The sequence below is a fragment of the Meleagris gallopavo genome, chromosome 19 (genome assembly GCF_905368555.1).
Source record: "Meleagris gallopavo chromosome 19, MGAL_WU_HG_1.1, whole genome shotgun sequence".
Taxonomy (NCBI): domain Eukaryota; kingdom Metazoa; phylum Chordata; class Aves; order Galliformes; family Phasianidae; genus Meleagris; species Meleagris gallopavo.
Window position 1 is genome coordinate 6,539,739 of NC_139422.1, and position 20,810 is coordinate 6,560,548.

At 45.6% G+C, this 20,810-nt stretch overlaps 1 protein-coding gene across 1 annotated transcript; it reads left to right on the plus strand.

The window, feature by feature from the left end:
- Nucleotides 1–3,702: 3,702 nt before the first annotated feature.
- GFI1B (growth factor independent 1B transcriptional repressor) lies at nucleotides 3,703–14,558 on the plus strand. The gene is made up of 7 exons (XM_003211289.5): nucleotides 3,703–4,155; nucleotides 8,530–8,658; nucleotides 10,137–10,289; nucleotides 10,734–10,996; nucleotides 11,162–11,299; nucleotides 11,753–11,918; nucleotides 12,299–14,558. Exons 2-7 carry the CDS (start codon nucleotides 8,544–8,546, stop codon nucleotides 12,475–12,477), a joined length of 1,014 nt encoding a protein of 337 aa, XP_003211337.1. The 5' UTR covers nucleotides 3,703–4,155; nucleotides 8,530–8,543; the 3' UTR covers nucleotides 12,478–14,558.
- Nucleotides 14,559–20,810: the final 6,252 nt, after the last annotated feature.

A 20,810-nucleotide genomic window follows, 5' to 3' on the forward strand; every position in this document is an offset into this window, starting at 1 on the left:
CGGCAGAGCTGTGGTTGCGAGCACCGTGTTGCCGGCCTGGGCCACGCGCTGAACCAGCAGCCAAAGATCCTTCTTCTTTAGGTTTTTTTTTTATCCCTGTGGTTAAGTAAGGCTGAGGGGAGAAGCCAGGACGTTGGCTTAGGGGAGGATCTCCAGCCGTCCCATGCCACACGGGTTCTTCAGCTCCGTGTTTCAGCCCTCAGCCCAGCGGGGTCCCAGCGTTCCCCATAGGATGAGTTCAGCAGGGATGCACCAACAATCGTTTGCAAGCGTTTGATCCAATTCTACCTGTAAGGAGAGAATTACAGATATTGGAGAAGCCAGGTGTAAGAAAACACAGCTGAGAGCCCCATGCAACAAGTCACAGCCAGTCTTTAACTTCTGCAGCACCAGCTGTGCCTTCTTGCAGCTCTCATTGCTGTAGACATGGCAGCTCCTTTGTGCTGTTCTGGCGATGGGTCATTCTGCTTCTGGATGAGGTGGAGCTGCTTGGTGTGAGCTTTTAATCCGCTTCTGCTGCATGCATTGCAGTTAACGTTTACTGCAGCTTGGGCTGAGGGATGGTATTTTTTCCTGCTATGCAGACGTATTTATTTCTTTTGTCACAGAAGAGAGTTCAAGTTAGAATGAGCTTCAGGAAAGAACTGAGAACAATTAGTTGTGTTATTTTACTGTGACTTAATTACTGTACCGTTAAATATGACATAGACAGCGTGGATGCTACAGGAGAGGTTTGCTGCTAGATTTGAAAGGGAAGACAACACCATTAGAACGGGTGTGATGCACTATAATTAACCTGTTTGTTCTTGCTGAGTTATGCACGTAATCATCTATTCACTTAGGATGCACCAGAGCATGTGACATGTAATAAGAACTCACAGCAATACACAAAATTAAATTGCCTTCAGTTGCAAAGTGAACTCACTGTATATCCCCCGTGTGAGTCAGGGCCAGCACGAGGTTCTGAATCCAGGCCCTCTCTGGTTCTCCTCTTTGTCTGCTGACCCTGAAATATGAAGAAAGAAAAGGGAAAACCAGATTAATAAGAACATAAAATATGACTGAGATTTTGACACAAAGGGTCACCTCAAAGGTCCTTCTAGGCTAAAATGCAGCACTGGCATTGTTTTATTTTCCTAGTATAATCAGCTTGTATAAATCACCTTTTGCTAATGATTTCATTGAAGAGGAGAGGTGATAAGTTTAACAGGAGCCACAAAAAGAGATTTACAGAAGATCACAAGAAGCCACGGTGACAGCTTTCCTGACCATGCTCCAGTCCTGCAGCTATTTGCTCCAAAGGAACTCCTGACATAAAATAAAGTAAAAAGGGGTGAATGAGAGCCCCTCATCAAACACAGCAGTGTCCCCCATCTCTCTTCAGGCATTCTAGCACTGTAATAATAGTAATACAGAGTATCTCAGGGATCAATTTGTATTCAGTGATATAAGTGCTTTGTGAGAGGATAGCTACTTGGGGAGCTAGATTGGCTGATACAGATGATTTTTTGCACAGCCTGCTGAAATGAGGAGATGCAGCCATCCTCCTTCTCCAAAGGACTATGCCCAGTGCTATTTGGATCTCCTCTAGAACCAGCTAGCTGGTGAAGTTGGACTGTACACCTTGTTAGATTGTGTTGTGTCTTTTCTAGGATTTTGTTTCTGTGGTTGACTTGGTTTTATCATCTCTGGTTTAAGAGCAGCCAGTTGTACTTCATGTCAATGGGAAGTCTGTGCTCAAGGTGCTGGCAGAAGCCAGCTCCAGTGTTTCATAGAATAACATCTCAGTCCTTTCAGCAGCTTGTCTTTTTTCCTATTTTATTTAATTCCTGTAACTGTCTTCACATGAAACCCCGAAGCTGCAATGTACATCTTGGTTTTCTGTTACAGTGCTTGTTTTTTTTGTAGTGGGAAACGTAATCCTTCAAATGCCTGTGTTTAAGAGGATGCAAATCAGCTTGCTAGCACAATGCTTTGGGAACGTTTCTTTCATGCAAAATACAGCTAAATAAATAAAGGGAGGGAGAGGGAAAAGGGAGAGGGAGGAGGGAGAGGGAGAAGGGAGAGGGAAAAGGGAGAGGGAAAAGGGAGGGGGAAAAGGGAGAGGGAAAAGGGAGAGGGAAAAGGGAGAGGGAAAAGGGAGAGGGAAAAGGGAGAGGGAAAAGGGAGAGGGAAAAGGGAGAGGGAAAAGGGAGAGGGAAAAGGGAGAGGGAAAAGGGAGAGGGAAAAGGGAGAGGGAAAAGGGAGAGGGAAAAGGGAGAGGGAAAAGGGAGAGGGAAAAGGGAGAGGGAAAAGGGAGAGGGAAAAGGGAGAGGGAAAAGGGAGAGGGAAAAGGGAGAGGGAAAAGGGAGAGGGAAAAGGGAGAGGGAAAAGGGAGAGGGAAAAGGGAGAGGGAAAAGGGAGAGGGAAAAGGGATCGTTTGCTTCTGGAAACAGCAAGAATTAATTATGTTCAGTAAATGGGTGAAAACAGGCAAAGACTAAAATCTGATTCTTTCTCAACGTGGGTGAAATCTATGCTCCTATCTCCCAGTCTCAGCAAACCCTTTTGCACAGCCTGTCCGGTGCCGTGGGGCAGCGCGGTGCCACGAGCTGTGACTTGTTGCTGTCCCAGCAGGGAGCGCTCGGGCCACCAGCGACACACAGAATTACCTCCACGATGAATCTGAGGTTCCTCTGCACCGCATCTGCTCCGCAGGGGAACACCAGCACCCTGCAGCCGATCCTCTTGCGTGGCAGAGAAGAAGCCACTCGCTCCTGGTGCTGTCACTGCCCTGCGTTACAGCAGGAAAATGGAGCTTGCTGAATCCTGACGTAGTGCAACTGGCTGTAGGAAACAGGGAGATGTGTTTGAAGGCTCACAACACACTGAAAAGTCCAGGACATAAAGGCAGTCCTCTGACAGCTAAGTCTGAGTGCTTGGCAGCTGGCTGCGTGCTTCTGTACATCTGAAGCTACAAACTTAGGAGGTATCTTTGCTGTGCAGGAGGGGTTAACCAATGGCACAAGTAGCACAACGCTGCACAGCGCTGCAGTGGAAATCAGAAAACAAGTGAAATCAAAGAATCACTTCTTCCCCCCTCCAAGCCTATGGAAAGCTCAGCTCTCTCCTTGTTTTCCCCCCAGACAAGAGTTGTGTCTGAGGATTCTCCAAAGAATATCACTGCTCTTCAGCTTCCATCTCACCTGTGCTGGAGAGCCACCAGGTGATGAGGAAAGGCATTTTGCCCTGCTGTGCTTTCTCTTCTCTCACCCACCGTACAGGCAGTTGTTCCACACTTGTAAACCCATTTTCAAACCTTTTTTGAAAGCAAGCGATAGAAGTAATACAAATTCTTATTATTGCTCTTGAGTTGAAGAACTTTTTACAAAGGTGCTTCTTATGTCTTAAGTCTATATCTTATATACAGCTGTATATAAATAAGAGCAGTGCCTGAAATGCATATAGACTGCCTACACACATCTAGGAAAATAAAGGCTGATTAACAAACATCTTTTTCAGTTATTACTGTGAAATTATTATTTTTTTTTTTCTTGGAAATTGGAGAGAGATCCATCCTGGAATAAAATAATTTTTACACATGTGCTATACAGTTTTGTTGCTGAGACTGAAGTATGTGAGACAGATGGCGTGTCTGTTTGGGAAAGATATGATGCATGGATGAACGTGTGTGAAAAGACAGGTTTCTTAAGGGCTATTTAAATTTTTTTATTATTATTTTTTAAGAAAAAGCATAGAAATGTCTGCTTTGTACATTATTTCCCCATGTCGTGCTCTTTGTCAATATGACAGAAGAGTATTCCTACAGAAAGTGAAATTTAAGGGCGCTGCCTCTAGGGTTTGCAGCTGGGCATTGTGAATTCTCTTCAAGTTTTCAAAGTCCTGGGAAGTTTTGATAAGCAAATACTTTCTGAGCTCTGCTTCTCTATTGGCTGTTTCTTCACCGCCAGATTTTGACACAAATAATCTGATTGAAAAATCAGGGAGGGGAACGGGGGCAAAAAACAGAGAGAAAAAAGGAGAAGTATCTATTTCAGCAGGCTGCAACTAAGTGAAAAAGTGGAAGAAGGAGCCCGGGGAGAAGACTACGTCTCGCTGGGGGCTTGTCTGGGGAGATATCAAGGCAAATCCAGGAAAGCAGAGTACCCTAAACAGGTGATTTATTTATCCTTTTTAACACTTTAAATGTCACTGTCTGGCTTGTTGCTCTGATACGTTTCATACCCTTTGTCTTATTCTTTGCTTCTGTTTGCAAATATGTAACGTAGCTCCCCGCTAAGTCAGTTGTGTTGAGCATTCATTCCTTTGTGATAAAGCTTTACTTATATCAAATGGCCAAACTTTACAAAAGTGACCTACTATATACTTATTTTGCACTCTCACATGCACGTATGAAAATGATAATAGAATAAAATACAGAAGATGTGTCAGTGGTCTCAGGTACCTGCATCCCAGCAAGTTCTGTGCAGCAGGAGTTTCCACATGTAGACTTCTGTACTTAAGCAATGAGGATATACTGTATTTTTCCTTTTAATTGCTCTTGTACAGACTTTTAGATTCAGATTTCTGCTGACTTAAATGATTAATTGCGTAAGTTTTGATGCCGATTTTGCTAGGTGAGAACTCAGTCTCTCCTTTTGAGAATTTTTGCTTCCAACCTATAATTTATATCACCTCTCCATCCTTTCTAAGCCCATGCTAATTAGTGTAACAATTTTTAGCATATGGAATTTGGTATTTATAAATATCTAACATTTACCCGGCTGATTCAACGCATTAAGCAGGAAAACAAATTATTTACAAGTCCACAAACTAAATGCATCTACAGAGGGACACAGGATGTGTTAGACTGTGCCACGTAAGTCTATAAATGGAAGCTTAAGGCAGTTTGCTAAAACCAGTGGCATTCCCAACATCACTAGGAGCAAAGGAGTTTTCTGAAGGACAAATACTGCAATTATATTATTAGCATTTTGTCTAGATAATAAAGATCTCCATGGATTCCCCATCTACATCTTTGACAAAATGGTCACTGTAATTTTCAGGCTCTGGCATAATGCCATCTGCCCATTCTTACTGCAGGAATGGAAAGCGTTCTGTGCATTTTTCCCCATTCAAAAAGCCACATTCAAATTATTTGCCTCAAGTACAATGAATTTTACAAGCCTGGCTTGATCTCAGTGTAAAGAACTGGAATTCTGAAGTATTTTATATTTTAAGAGTCAGAAGTCCACAAAACTTTTTATTTTACTTGGGCTCTTAAAAATATCGCACACGGGTTATGTTTAGTGCTTTTTTCTTCAAAAATGTAGTCTTTCAGTAAATACACTGTTCTTCATAGATTAATTTTGCCAGGAAAAAGAAAAAACACAAACCAATATTAAGGTTTAAAATAAATTAAGCAGTAGGAAGGAAATAAGCCTGTTTCAGGCTAAAACTTTATATTCTCATCAATTTACATAAAGCCACGCATCAATTTTAAGTTAAAAATTAAGTATTCCTTCTGAGTGCCATGGGAGAAAGGGCTTTGCAGCTACAGTTTACATTGTAAATTTGAAAATGGGAAACCTGAATTTAGAAAGATTTCGAGGAAAATGAGTCAGCTTCAGAATGGAACTTACATTGCACGTTGGGTTCCTGATTCAGGATGGCACAATCCTGCAAGTTCTTGCCCCCAAAATACAGTAATTTGGGGTTAATTGTGTCCCTGAAGGAACTGCTGACAGAACAGACCCATAACCTCATATAGGGAAGAGAGAATACCAATTTCTTCTAAAATATACCAAAGGAGCCAATCCAGTGGTTTTGGGGACTGTGAGTTGCTGTGTGCTGAGGTGGGAAATTGGGGCTTCAAGAGGAACATGAGCCCTTACAATTTAGGATTAGGATACAAATTAGGATCTTGAACCCAACCCATCCACGTGCACCTCGGGAAGACGCTCCTGCCCAAGCAATGAACTCTGCCATGCAGTTATGAGAAGGGACAGAAACCATCGCCACTGGGGCTGGCAAGAACAGGCTCCATAAAAGACAAGTCCAGCTTTTAGCAAAAGGTCAAAGCTAAATTCTGTTGGAAGCTTCAGTGATGGTTCAAGCCATAGCAGGCCCTGCTGTCCACAGCACTGCATTCCCTGTGAGGTGCAGTTAGCTGTCTGTAGCAGCTCAACACTTGCTGCTAATAATCTTGAATTTCAGAGAGAGAGAGTATTTTTTCCTCTAACAATCTGTGCTCCCAGCTTTCCTCTAAGTTGGCTGTGTGAATCACAAAGACAGTCCAATGCAGTCGTTAATTAACTATGCTCGGGCTCCCAGTTCCTGTTTTCTCTGCAAAATGGGGGTGGGGGAAGGTAACTTCCTTTTGCAACGTTCAGTAGTGCATTAAAGAGTGTGTTGCTCAGTACAGGCCCTTATCAGCAGCCAAGATACTGGCCTAAATTTTTGCATATGCTGGGGCAAATACATCCAGAAAAACCCTCGTGATTCTTAGGCAGCAACTTTCAACAGCCACCTGAAAAGATGGGCTGGAATCAGTACCTTCGTATACTTAGTGCATGGATACTACAGTAAAACACAGCAAGGCTGTTTTTGCCACCCACCTGCAGTCATCCAATTTATCTGTGAGTGCCTCCGGATGTTCCAGCTGGTGGGCAGGGAGAGCAGCTCTTCCAGGAGCACTGAGCACACGCTTTCACTTTGTCCTTCACCTGCTGCCAGAGCCTCTTCCTTCACTGTGTGGGAAGCCCAGGAAAATTAACTGGTTCATTCAGGCAGACAACGCATACCAGCAAGCTTTAGACATCTGAATACTCTCTATTGTAGATGGCACGGTCCTGCCCACTATGGGAAAATCCCTTTGACATGAGTGGAAATCCCATGTAGAAAGGGCTTGTGGCAGGAGTTTAATTTGGGGCACGTCTGTGTTGTCAAGTGCAGCTCCAGGCACATACATCCCACCCGGGGCTGAGCAAGGGTACTGAGACCCTCCCAGCTGAGCTAAGCATTTCCATAGGATGTGAGGCACATGGCCAGGCAGAGCACTGCTGCAATGGTCGTGGCCATCCCAGAGCACTTCTGTGCTATTGAGCTGAATGCTTCTGCATGCAGGTCAGGCCGATACACTTCATGATACTTAAAGGAACCTCACTGGAGAGTTACAGAAATGTAAATACAGCAATGTATTTCAGCATGCCTTCTCCTGTGTGCATACTTATGGTTCCTTCTCAGTACTATTTTGTTCTCTTACTAAAATTAAATTAACACATCCACTCTTGGCTTGTTTTCTCATATTCATCTCAAGTCACATGTACATTTCTCGGAAGAAGATAAAAACAGGTGAGTCATTTCAGAAGAAAAAAATGGCTAAAGTCATACATGAAAGCGGGAATCCTGGACCAGAATTAAAAAGACAGTTGGAGCTGTAATGGGATTTCTAGCAGCACTGGGGCTGGTGAGCACCTGACTCCTACAGACAGCAGTGGGCTTCACAACCTACCTGACCACAGCAGACTTTGCTGCATGAGTGCCCTTATATGTGTAAATGTAGGCAAAGCTGCCATCATAAATCTGGTGTAAATCTGTCCCTTGGACCTTTAAATGAAACACCACTGGGCTATGAGGTAAGCACACACACTTCTGAACCCTAGAGAGGAGCCAGAGAAGAGCTTTTCCATCCCTGGCTGTTTCCAAGAGCTCACACTGCTCTGTCCTAACTTATGCAGACACTTCACATCATTACTACTCAACAGGAACAAACTGTGTTCTTTTTCAGTAAATAAGTACTCCGCGCTTCAACTGCTCCTGAGAAAAAGAACCCAAGCAATAACATAATGCCCATCGGTTGAGAGCCAGGACTTACTGCTGACTTTCCATATGAAATATAGCAAGATTTGCTTTTAGTGCTGCTATCTTGAACAATTACTAGGGAAAATGCAAATACATATGCAAATAATGCACCAGCTGATATTGCCATACGCAGGATTGAGCCTGTTGTCACACTGTCTGCACGAGAACAGTTGTTGGCCATGGAGAGCGGGCACAGGGTGGGCTGGGCTCTGGGTAGCAAAGATAACAGATGCATTGCAAGAGAACTTTGTATGATTAAATTTCAGCACTTTATGTTTGTTCCTAACCCATCATTTCAACGGTCTGTGATATCTGAGTCGGGTCCAAAAGGTAACCTCTCTTTGCTCAGCCTCTGCTTGACTTTGTCAGCCAGAACAGAGAATGATGTCAAGGAGATTCTGAGTTCTGGTGTATCCCTGCCACATGAACACTTTTGGTCTGTAACAACTTAAGCACAGCTCTGTGTTTTCTCCAGACTTAAGGCCCATCGAGCACCTAAAGCCAAGCAACCACTCCCATCCCTTCAGCTGGGTGGGGGACCCTTTGTGGTGGGCTATCTGTTACCCCAGCAGAAGAGCTTTAATTCTCACCTCTGCTGGATGCAAAGCTGATGTGCTGTGGGAGCAAGGAGAAATAACCCCACAAACTGCAGGGATTTACATGCTGTTATTCCATGCTTCTGCCCAGGCAGTGAATGGAAAATGCCACGTTCCTTTTTGGTGAAGAGCAAAAAGGCTCATACCTATCATCAGCACCGCTTTGTGGAAGATGATCTGCCTATGTTCACATGGGATCCACTCACCTCTGCTTTCACTGGTGAGTCAGTACATCTACCAGGCACGTAAGAATACGCTGAGGCAAATAAATAATTGAGTAAGCAAGCTAAGGGAGCTGGATGAATGAGCTAAAGCATTACTGAGGTCTCCCATGCAGGGATGGCAGTCTGAGGACAAACTGGTCCCTCTGTGTGCACCCTCTTTCTGTTGGCTAAATCCACATTGTCATGCTGGAAATGAATTTAGATCCTTCCTTTGTTTCCTGTTGGGCTGCTGCTATTATAACTCCAGCAGAGTGAGAATCCCTTACTCTGGCAAGCTGTGGGCAGATGCAAGCACTGGAAGCCCTGAGTAAGCACAGGGTTCCTGATGGCCACTACTCTACCTGTGTGGGAATTAGACAGAATTCTGCCTTTTGTTTTTTGTTCTTGCTCCAGTTGTTGACTCCCACCTCCATTCACCGTATCTTCTCTACCTCAGTGTTACCACCTCCTCCTGATGACTTGCAAGGAAGGTTACAACTAGAATGAGAAAATAGTGAAATCCAAACACTGACTGAAAGAAATCCTGTGCACTGCAGAGGAAAGACCAGCTACTGTATGCCAGATTAACACAAACCAATGCTGCTTCTGCCTATGCCTGCTGCCATCTCTGCTCCTGGTCATGCTCTCCCACAGCCATCCATGCAATAGCAGGGCTGGGACAATTATCTCCTTCCTTCAGGCACCATTCAAATTTTCATTATTCAAATCTAGGATCAACTTACCCTTTGTTCTAGCCCTGGCTGTGGAACTAGAGTCCAGCCCTATGATATGCTTGATAGAAGAATGGAGGCAACTTTCCAGTGTCAGTTCCTCACATCATCCCTTGGCCAATTGCAGTGCACAAGATGGTTTGGATGACACGTGGATGCTCTCCTTCAGCAGCCCAGTGCTGTCTGCAGCAGAAATGAGGCACATGTATTAGACTTCTGTTTTAGATTTGTACTATAAACCATCTAACAAGCACTGGTTGGTCTCTTAAAGGGCTGGGACGGGGATGGAGAAATGTGAGTGGGCAGAAGGACACAAGGCTCTCTGGCAACCTTTGCAGCTGTACAAGCAGTTACCTCCCCTCTCAGCTTCCTTACTTGATTGTCTACTGAACTCTCTGATGGGAGAGATGGGGAAGTTAATAAATTAGTGATTGTTAGTTACCCTCATAAATGAAAATGGTTTTAAATAAGGAAATTATTCTACAGAAACGTGGCAGCCTAGGGTTAATTTGCTGTAGCTATATGTTGCATCAAGTGCCATATCATATCCTGCCCCTCTCTAACTTGCATATCTCATTCTGCTTAGAATTTCCCTTTGCCAGCAATAGACAGACCTTGACTGCCATGCTGATTGGGCCACTCTGCAACAACTCAGGGAACTGAGTGGGTGATTTGTGTGTCCAAGCATGAGTTCACATGCTTAGTGCACTGACTGTTCTCTTACTGGCTAGCATAAACTAACTGTGACACTACTGTGGTTACAGCTGCAGGAGACAGAGACAAGACACCAGAGGATGGCAAGAAACGGGACCTGGAATGGGTGGTTCCAAAACAAGAAAAGGATTCTTTTCAACCAAAGGAAGAAAGTGTCCCTGTCCCGTACCTGAGCAGGATGCTGCCAGGACCTTCAGCTCAAGGTCTGCTAACCAAAGCCAGAATTGCAGAAGAAGTCAGGGCTTTGTAAGCTTAGGGGGCCCCTGTGACTGGGTCCAGATTTTCAGTAAATAGCTGCTCTTATTTTGACACCAATGGTCAAACTTGCCCCAAGCAGAGCTCATTAAGACCTTCCTGTATTTCCCTTTATGATTCTGGTTTCGATCAGCATCTCCCTGAAGCATATGGTTATGATTCCCAGCAAGCAAGCCTCCAAATCTCAGCAACTAATGTAACTATGATATGGGTGTCCCCACAATACTTGTTCAAGAAAATAATCCTTTAGCATCCCCTCTCCATTAACATTTCCTCAGATTGAAATCAAAGTCCTAAATCAAACATCATACGGGCACCAGGACTTGACTTAGCTTGGGGGTAACTTGGTATTGGTATGACACTCACTTTCTCCCTCTCCTTTACAAACTCAGACATGACCATCTCAGGTCTGCAAGTCAAAGACTGCACTGGCCCAACGAGCACGCCTACCTTCTACAAAACTAGCTTTTCATGGGATGCTTTCCAACTGCCATACAGCTACAGACAGATGTCTTCCACCATGCAATCAGCCCTCCTGGAGCACCCGGTCAGCCTGTATGGAAGCCATCTCCTGCCAAGCGCTGAGCCCCCTCTGGATTACAGCATGCGGTACTCCTCGGACATGGAGACCTACCACTGTGTGAAGTGCAACAAGGTGTGTGGCTGAGAACCTCAGCCATGAGCTGGGGCTGGAGTGAGCTAAGAATGGTACAGTTTACACAGCCTGAGAGAGGGAAAAATCAAATGAAGAGTAAGAATTGTAAACAGAGGTGAAAACAAATCTGCCTCCTGGAAAAATCAATGGCATTTTGTTTTTCAGGTGTTCTCCACTCCCCATGGCCTGGAGGTCCACGTACGAAGGTCTCACAGCGGGACCCGGCCTTTCGCTTGTGAAGTATGTGGCAAAACCTTCGGACATGCTGTAAGCTTGGAGCAGCACACCAACATTCACTCCCAGGTGTGTAGCATGCTTCCTGAGAGCTGCCCACCAACATTCACTCCCAGGTCTGTAGCATGCTTCCTGAGAGCTGCCCTCCAGAGCCCAGTGGTGCTTGGACTTTTGTGATGATGGAGGTTCCTAGATTACACACGCAATGGCTTTCCTGCAGCACCCAGCCACAGAAGCTATGAAGACCACAGATCATAGTTCTCACCTTTCCACTCTCAGACTGTCCTTGGGAAAGTCCTGCATGGGGAGGACTGTTGCTACTAGTTCTCCTGTGCCTCACCTTCTCTTAAAGGGTGCAGGACAAGATGCCAACTATTTCCCTAAACCCTCCTTTCATCCTCCTTGTATTAGCACGTCAGCCATGAGCTGAGGAGATTTGCTCATCATATCTACCACACTCTTCAAGCTGTCACATGTTCTGCAGCCACTGATTGACACCTCATGATTTTCTTTCCCTACCAGGAAAGAAGTTTTGAGTGCAAGATGTGTGGGAAGACATTCAAGCGCTCCTCCACCCTCTCCACACATCTGCTGATCCATTCCGACACACGGCCCTATCCCTGCCAATACTGCGGCAAGCGCTTCCACCAGAAGTCAGATATGAAGAAACACACTTACATCCACACTGGTGAGAAACAAAATATTCCCGTGGAATAAATACAAACTGGAGTCCCTCATGTCTACACACACACACACACACACACACAGTCCAGCTTCTCTGTGACTGGAAACTAAGTCATTCTTTTCTATGTGGTAAGATAGCAAAAAGTCTGAGCATCCCTGAGATGCACCTCATCTTTTGTGTAATGAGGAGCCACTCATTGTCCAGCCTCTGGTCCATAGCATGCTCACCCCCAGCCCTGGATGCAGACAGGGTCTGGGACCAAGATGGGGGGGAGGGCTGCCTCTGGTTTTAATCCCCCTCTGCTCCTGAAGGAGAGCACAGACATTGGCAGGCATATTTTTTTCTCTTTTGAGATCTTTCTTACCATCTTCTTTGCTCTGCAGGAGAGAAGCCCCACAAATGCCAGGTATGTGGCAAAGCCTTCAGCCAGAGCTCCAACCTCATCACCCACAGCCGCAAGCACACCGGCTTCAAGCCCTTCAGCTGTGAGCTCTGTGCCAAGGGCTTCCAACGTAAGGTGGACTTACGGAGGCACCGGGAGACCCAACACAGTCTCAAGTGAGGGATAGCTCCAGGTCTCTGCTGGAGGTCCCACTGCCAGTGCATGCTTCATGGAAGACAGCCCTCCCTAGCATTTCCATCCAGCACGGGGACTCTCATTTCATTCAGCTCACATAGCTTCCTGCACTTTTCTGGGAAGTGACAATGCCATGTCATTGGCTTTGGTGTTCTTGCAACCCCAGAGCCTTACACACCCCAGTACGTGACAAAGAAACTTGTGGGAGCTCTCACTTCTTGGTTACAGCAGGTATCAGGCCAGATCTGGTATCACCTGCTCAAGTGTAAATGCAGGGGAATTCCTCCAGGGTCACAATTACTCTGGATTTACACCACGTGCAGAATTCAGTCCATCAGACCGACCTGACCAGCAGTGAGGTGGGAACACCTGGACTAGTGGCAGCCACAATCTGTGCCAAGCTGCTGCTGTAACCATGTTCTGCTTTGATGGTTAGGAAGATAAGGATAGGGCATGCAAATAGACTGCGTTCAGTGAGTTGTTTTTAACCTGGACAGGGCTTCTGCAGAGACTTGCCCAGGTCATAAATTCCAGCAACAGACACCTAAAGTCATTTTCTTTCAGTGGAGCATTTACTGTGATCAAGTGACAAATTAACCGTGTCCTATTTTTAGCTTGGAGTAGGAGGAAAATATTGGGAAAAAAAAATAGCTCCTATCCCTAACTAATAGCAAGGGTCTCTGCATGCATTCCACATCCACACCCTTCAGCAAAGATCCCTAAGCAAGTGACAATCAGATGAACTCCAGGGAAAGCCATGCCACAGCACTGGGGATAAGTTAATGAGCTCTGTATCTCAGTACCCTGTGAGACAGACTGGCTCTCAGAATCCAGGCTGGGATGTTCCCCAGTGTTGCACTATGTGCTGGATTTATTGGCTTAAATCTGTCCTGGACAGCTCTGTGTCACTGCATGGTCAGGAATGACCATGGATGTAGATGTCAAGGGCCAGAGAAATATGATTTCCTTCCACTCTTACAGGAGGAAGTGGTCTAACCCATATACACTGGCATGATATGAGTACTTCACAAATATTACACAAACATAGCAGTGGTATTTCCTCCTTCTTGCAGGTCTAGAGGTTGAAGCAAAGCACTGGAAGAAGTAAATAGCTGGCTCTCCTCTAAGCTCTGCTGTGTTCTCAGTACATAACCTTTGGCAAGTCACTGCACGGATCTGACTTCTATTTCTCCACACCTCTTGGTGATGAGGAATAATTCGTTCAGGCTTGTAAAGTCCCTTGAGTTTTTGAGAGGAAGGACAAAGTATTATTATAGCATTAAAAAGACAAGTGCTTGCTGCTGAGTGGGGCACTGCAGCAGGGCACAGACCACTCCATGACTACATCCCTGAACACATGGCATCGTATGCTGACTCCTATGGGAAGCAGCCTGCAGAAGGGGCTGTGGCATTCACCATCTCACTCCAAATGCTTATTAAGGAAGGCTGCCCCCACGGGCAAAGAAGCAGCAGTCTAAGCCCAAAATTCATTTACTGCCCAGAGAAAAGAGTTCTGATCCTGTCCTCAGTTACACTGCTGTAAATCCAAAGCCATTCTCCTTACTAAGATTTAAAACATACTTGCCCCTGTTCTTTGCTTAAGCTGTTACTCATTAATACACAGCCTGGCAACTCAAAACAGAGTCTGTACTCCTGGCTTGTCCTTGCACACTGTAAATATGTATTTATACTTATTCTAATGTATATTTTTATTGCAATACACCAGACAGCGACAACATGTACAGGCCTGCTGGGATTTAACTGATAAACCTGTTACTTCTCAGTAGCTCTGAACACACGGTGCTTTGTGTTAAAAACATTCATCTCAAGAAAGTCTTGTGCTCAGCTCTGGAGGTGCCAGCAGTGGGAGCAGAAGGGGAAAGGAGTGGGGTGTCAGCACAGCATTGCTGCCCTGTTAAAGCTGAGCTGTTCTGCATTTTACCATGCCAGAACCTGGTCAGGGTATGGGCTCCCAGGGAGGAAGCAATGCCCAGGCCCTATCTGTGACACCAGACACATATGCATGAATTTCAGATAAGGTAAAACCATTTTAGCTTATTAAAATTGCTGCCAAAAATGCAAACTGTGTTTATTATTTCCCTCGTCCTCCTCAAATCTGCAAACAGAGATATACAAAGAGCATCTGAACGGCTCTGTAGCTAACACCCTCCAGCCCCAAAACAACAGGCACACCAGCACCCAGTCCACGTCCTGGGGGACAGCAGGTGCTTCTGACTCACGAGAAGCTCCTCAGTTTTGAGGGAAATGCTGGTATACATTGATCAGCACCATAGCAAGACTGCCAGCAAAACCACTCAAATCCAAAGCAGCCAGCTAGGTTTAAGCCTGCAGAACAAGGTCTAACTGTATCCAGAGATACAGATCAGACAGCCTCTGATTTCTGTGCGACAGAGAAGTCACAGCCTTGAATAGGTGGCTGGGATCCTCTCCCTCCTAGCAAAGAGAGGATCACCCAAGAATTTTCATTTATTTCCTCTAGACATTGGGAAGTAAAGCTTTCACCATTCTTCATTGTTCCTGAGCCTAAAGATCGCCAAGGAGCAGTCACACCAGAGCAGGCAGAGCCAGCCTCACCCATCTACTTGATGGGAACCAAACCCTTCCCCAGGAGATGGAAAGGCAGTGAGTAAAGAAATGCTGGGTGAGCATGGGCAGCATGCTGTGCTGCAACAGGACGGGGTGGGCAGACTAGCCCACTCTCATCAGCTCTGTGAGCATATCTGCACAAACACAGGTTGTGGAAGGAGGCCAGCTGGCAAAGATGCTTGCAAGACAGAAAAACAAGAGTCAGAAGGTGGCTTGAGAAGGAAGAAGGAATTAGCTTGCAGAGTTTTGCACTAAAGCAATTAAAATATATATATATTTCTTCCTAAAGAGCCTCTTCGACTCAGGCCACCAGATAACACTAGCTTATGCTTAAAGGAGCAATGGATGTCAACAGCCCAGAGGAAAACCAAGCATGGATCCTCAGCTCCTCAGATCAAGAGAGATGTCCTTTGAGCAAGAAGCTGGAGGGACCCTCACCTTGGGTTTTTACTGCCTGCTGTTCTTTGCAAAAAGAAATGCTGTAACAGTTCCAATCTGCCCAGCAGTGAGAGATCAGGAAGATCCTAGATAGGATAGATAGGATTCCTAGATAGGAAGATCTGGAGGAACAGCCCCAGCAAAGTCAGCGTGACAAACACAGCAGTGTAACCTCACAGCCTGCTTGCAATGGACCTCCCAAAGCAGGAGCATGGAGCAGGGGCTGCTCTGGCCTGCTGTTCAGTGTTTGGCACCCCATTTCCAGATTGAAAGGAAAGCCCCATACTCTGGGGCTGGCAGCTGCACTCTGCACCATTCCCCAGGCTTCCACCCATGCTACTGGAAGCTCTGAAAATTGTAGAATCATAGTATCATTAAGACTGGAAAAGATGTCTAGCATCATCACGTCCAACTCCAAGTCATCCCCACCATGCTCTCTGACCACATCCCTCAGTGCCACATCTCCATGGTTCAGGAACACCTCCAGGGATGGTGACTCCACCACCTCCCTGGGCATAAAAGAGAGAGTAAAGAAGCAGGTCTGGTCCTACCCAAGTGCTTCAAACCCAACATGATCCTCACTACTGAACTCACACAACAGGCACTCAAGGATGCTCAGCACCTGTCAGGATCAGGCAGTTGGTGCCACCAACTCCAAACACACCTGGTCTTGTTCTCCAATAATGCAAATTCTCCCCAGTTCTGACTGTTCTGAAAGTAACCCCTTTCCCACCATCTCCCCTCGCATCTGAAACATTCTGGTCAGTCAATCAAGGAAATAGATAACAAAAAGCAAAATCTCAACTAATCTTTGTGGCTGAAGAAAGAGCCGATTGTTTTTGCCTCTCCCTGAGCCCCACCATAAACCCTGCACTTCCCCAGGCCTCTTCACACCTTCATTCCTTTATTGCCAGGGAAAGAAAATCCTCAGTCTTTGGGCTGTTTTGTTTAGCAAATGAGGGACATGCAAAGCAATCCTGTTGAGCAGAGGTGAGCCTCTGTCTTCCAGACAGCCTTCAGGTATCGAGAGGAGCAGCCCAGAAATGTTGTGATCGAGGGTAGATTTAAGTCTGGACACAGGGTGCATCTTTTCCTAATGAAGACAGCCACAGGACACCTGCAGGAAGAGAAGGTGCACTCCTAGTTAGCATGGCATTATTCTGGAGCTTATCTTCAGATTGTATTAACTGACAGAGAAGGCAAAACTGAAGTTCTCACATGTGTTGGCAAAGGTTAGAGAAGGTCTGAGTAGAAATGAGAGAAAGGATGGGGAAGAATTTGGATCCAGACAAGTATGGGTTGCATTGGATAAAAAAATTATTTGCTGAGTCCAGTTGTTTCCCATCCTAGACCACACAAGAGCGTTTTCTGTGAAAGGTTAAAAGCAGAGTCCTTGCAGCAGGCCATTCCCCCAGTGCTGCACAGCCTGTCATAGGCAAAGGGGATGCAGCTGTACTCCCAGCTGCCAGTAGTTTTGTGCTGCTGACTGTAACAGCAACACATGTGGAAACCTGGAAGCATGACACAGTCTCTCAGTAACAGCTGCATAAGCATGTTTCCTTGCATGGGACAAACATTCCTGCCTGCCATTAAAAGGGCCTGGCCACAGATAGGGAAATACTACATAAACTTTTTTTTTTATTTTTTAAATCAATTATTCTGCTTACAAAGCAGAGATGTTTTCCCATTTTTGCCCTGGAGCAACACGTCCACATGGGAAGCACCAAACCGCTACACCAACCATCCCAGGACAGCTCAATCAGTCAGTTCTTCTGTGGTAGATGAGACCTAAGAAAATGCAGACCTGTGCAGCAATTACAGAACCAGCACATTTCAGCTAACAGTCACCATGGACACACACTGATCCTATGCTCACAACCCTGACCTGAGGTGCCAGATCTGCCACATCTTTTGCATTGACCTTGGGCAAGACAATAGTTCTGGATTTGTGAAATTGGTTCAGAACCCTATGCATAGAAAGGTGCTCATAGAAAACTTCAGCCCATCTGCAAAAGGAGGATAATTCCACTTCTCCCTTCTATTTCACTTGTTTCCCCCCCCAACGGTAAAATAATCAGACACAGGACTGCCCCTCCTTATCTCCTACTAACAGTGCCTTGCACAATGAAACCTTGATCTCAGCTTGAACCTACTTAGTGCTACTGTGATCCTAATAATGAATGATAGAAACTTACTTCAGCAAAGCAAACCAATTCTGTTAGTGGCTTAGAAAGAAATCCTCCAAGCACAACAAGAACACCAAATTTAAAACTTAAACTTCACGTAAAGCAGAGAAACGAAGCAAGTGGAAAGACAAAGGATAAATCAGACAGGTAGCATTTTCATCAGTGAATAATACTTCAAGGAGAGAGAGAGACAGAGCTGGATACTGATACTACAGACATCCTACTTGACCCTCCTCATTCTGAGGATGCTGCCTAAAATACAGGCATTTCCAATCTGGCCCTTGGGCTGATTTTGACCTGGTGGCCCAAGGGTGATCATCATTCACCTCACCAGACAGCAAGGCAGGCAGAGAGCAAAGAGTTCCCAGAAATGGGGAAATCTGAGGCCAGGGAGGAGCTGAGCATGCACCGGGCTCAGCTTTAGCCTGATAAGTTTATCAGGCACTGCCGGCTGCTAACTGTCAGCCAGCAAAATGGGCCTGTTAGGGAGGAGGAACAGCTCCCGGGGTCAGATAGAATAGCCCCAGCCTTATCGGAGTGCCTAAGCCAAAGCGGGAACTGGAGAGTGAGCACTTTCCAACCACTTCATCTGAAGAGCAGACAGATTGGCAGGAAGGGCCTGTCAGCCCGCTGCTCCTAGCCACGAGCCCTGTCCATGCAAATAACACCGGTAAGTGCAGTAGGAAAGTTGCAAATTTGGACATAGAAGCCTGAGGGAAGGTGCAGGGGAAAGCTTTCCTAGGAACGTTGCCCAGAGGGGAGAGTCAGACTCAGAAGTTTGGATACTTACTGCACAAGCTGATCCTTCAGACAGGCTGCCATCAAACCTTGGGCTTGGAGCTTGAGCTCCAGCAGCTCAGGCTAACGCTAAGGCACCAAATTTCAGTGTACAAAACATGGTTTTGTTTTCCCTTTAAGAAAACAAACAAGTAAATAGAAGAAAAACCTTCTCATCCCCTTCTGAGCAGCAAAAGCATGCTCAGAACTTTCACACTTAGCTTTAGCGCAGCAGTACCCAAATCTATACAGCAGATTCTCCCATGTTTGGATGAACTCCCCTGGACAAGCACAGCCTGTGCAAACTCCCTTTCTGCACACCTCAGTCATGACAGAGGGTAAAAGAATTGTTGCACAGCACATTTCCTGCTTGGTTTCCTTGCTGAGGATGTGCCATGCAGGATAGAAATAGTGTAAGACCATCAGCTTAGACACACTGCATTCCTACAGCCCCTCTAACCGTATTGTTACCATGTCACTGCTCATAGTAGTGGACTGCATGCAGAGCATTGGGCTCTCCTTCAGGTCTTTCGGTTGAAAAAGGGGACTCAGGTCCTGTGTGGATCAGGAAATTTTGCTGAGAGATGGCTCAAGTAAAAGCCCTGAGCCTGTCCCAGAAGAACATGCTACCTGCCTACAAGTGAGTACTTTGTATATCATAGAGGGCTGCAGACAGCAGCACTGTAGGACAAGATATCTTCTACATGAGCTAGACACTCAAAGGCTCCCTTTATGGCAAGTAACACACACACACACACACACACACACACACACACACACACACACACACACCCCCACCCCCACCATGATCCAGCTCCTCCTAAAGTATGCATCTAAAATAGGACAGAAGTTCTGTCCTTAATGCACCTTGTTCTCCCACTGATCAGAAAGGGAACCTAGTACATGCAGATATCTGAAGTTACGTGGGATGAGTCACACTCTTGTGGTTTCTGCACTGCTCTCAGGCCATGTTTCTCTCAGCTGATTCTGTTCCAGTCTGTAGTCTACTGCTCTCCAGGCAGAGAGGTTGTTCACGGCCATTTAATTCCTCGGTGCATCAAGGGTTCTTAACCAAGTCCTAAGTACAACATCCACATTTAGCAGTGGCCAATGCACTTCTGAGGTTCAAGGCTTTCTCATCAAGGCTTATGAGTTAAAAACAAAATCAAAAAACCCACCTATTGTTGATTCTACTTTCTCTTTGAGGAATTTTAAAGCAATGGGACTTTATCTTACATCCTAGGCTCTTCTATATTAAGAACTTTGGTGGGATTTTTAGCAGTGGTCAAGACTGCTGGTTTCTTCTCTTTATATAATAGAAGTTATCTCTTGCTTCAGCTGGGGAAAGGGAAGTCAGATGATGATGCATTCCTGTTCTTTCAAAGACACCATCCTGAGGGCATGGACATGGTGAACCACTGTGTCACTCACACATCCCTGCCACAGTGCCTTATTTAGATCCAGCCTGTAGTGACTTGTCTGTAAATCAATTGGCTCAGTGGACACCTAGGTGTGAGCATCTAGAAACTGCAAGTCCATTTTTTAATACTGAGGCATCACGGAGAGTGATGAACACGAGACTCAAACAAAAAAAGACTTTTCTCCTGTCTTTGCTGCTGTCAGCTGATCCAAGCCAGTCACTATCCTTCTCTCTGTCTCAGGATTCCCAACCACAAAATGAGGATAACCACACAGACATACTCTGAGATCAACAGATAAGAGCAAGGTAGAATTGCTGCACATGTGTTGGAATGGGACCTGGCATTATGAAAAAAAATCCCACTGAAATTGCACAGAGCATTAAAGCAAGGCCCATGCATTGTGATCTTCCTACCCCATATGAATTTTCCACTTATAAATATTCCCCCCGACAACAGTCAGCAAGGATTAAGCCTTCGTCTGCAAGCTTTCTCACAGCATCATTATAAATTTTCAGGAGATGCAACAAAAAAAATTGTAGCTATCAGAATCTATAGTTCATTTTGCATCCCAAAAATAAGTCATTGGCATTAGCTCCCCAGCCCCACTTCCTCAGTTCCCAAGTCCCCAGCAATCTTAGCCCCGAAGGGAATGTGACTCAGACCCTTCAACTGAAGGGCTGTCATCTGCAAACCCTGATGGCTGAATGTGACCACGGCTTTATCGTGGCCCACCAGCTGCACGTACAACCCTTGCCTCCTCCCCAATGATTCAGCAAATCTTCTCTGAGGAGAAAAACAAGCATACAAATGAACAAATCACAAAGTCAGATTACAAAGATGAGCGGGGAAAAGCTGCAGCTCAAAGAAGGGAGATAAAAGCTGGTGAAAT

Bases quoted from the DNA above. Each gene is read 5' to 3' on its own strand.
- GFI1B (XM_003211289.5), top strand. From the start codon at position 8,544: ATGCCACGTTCCTTTTTGGTGAAGAGCAAAAAGGCTCATACCTATCAT. The intron at 10,290-10,733 runs GTCTGCTAACCA...TTACAAACTCAG, and splicing joins GCCAGGACCTTCAGCTCAAG to ACATGACCATCTCAGGTCTG. The intron at 11,919-12,298 runs GTGAGAAACAAA...TTTGCTCTGCAG, and splicing joins ACACACTTACATCCACACTG to GAGAGAAGCCCCACAAATGC.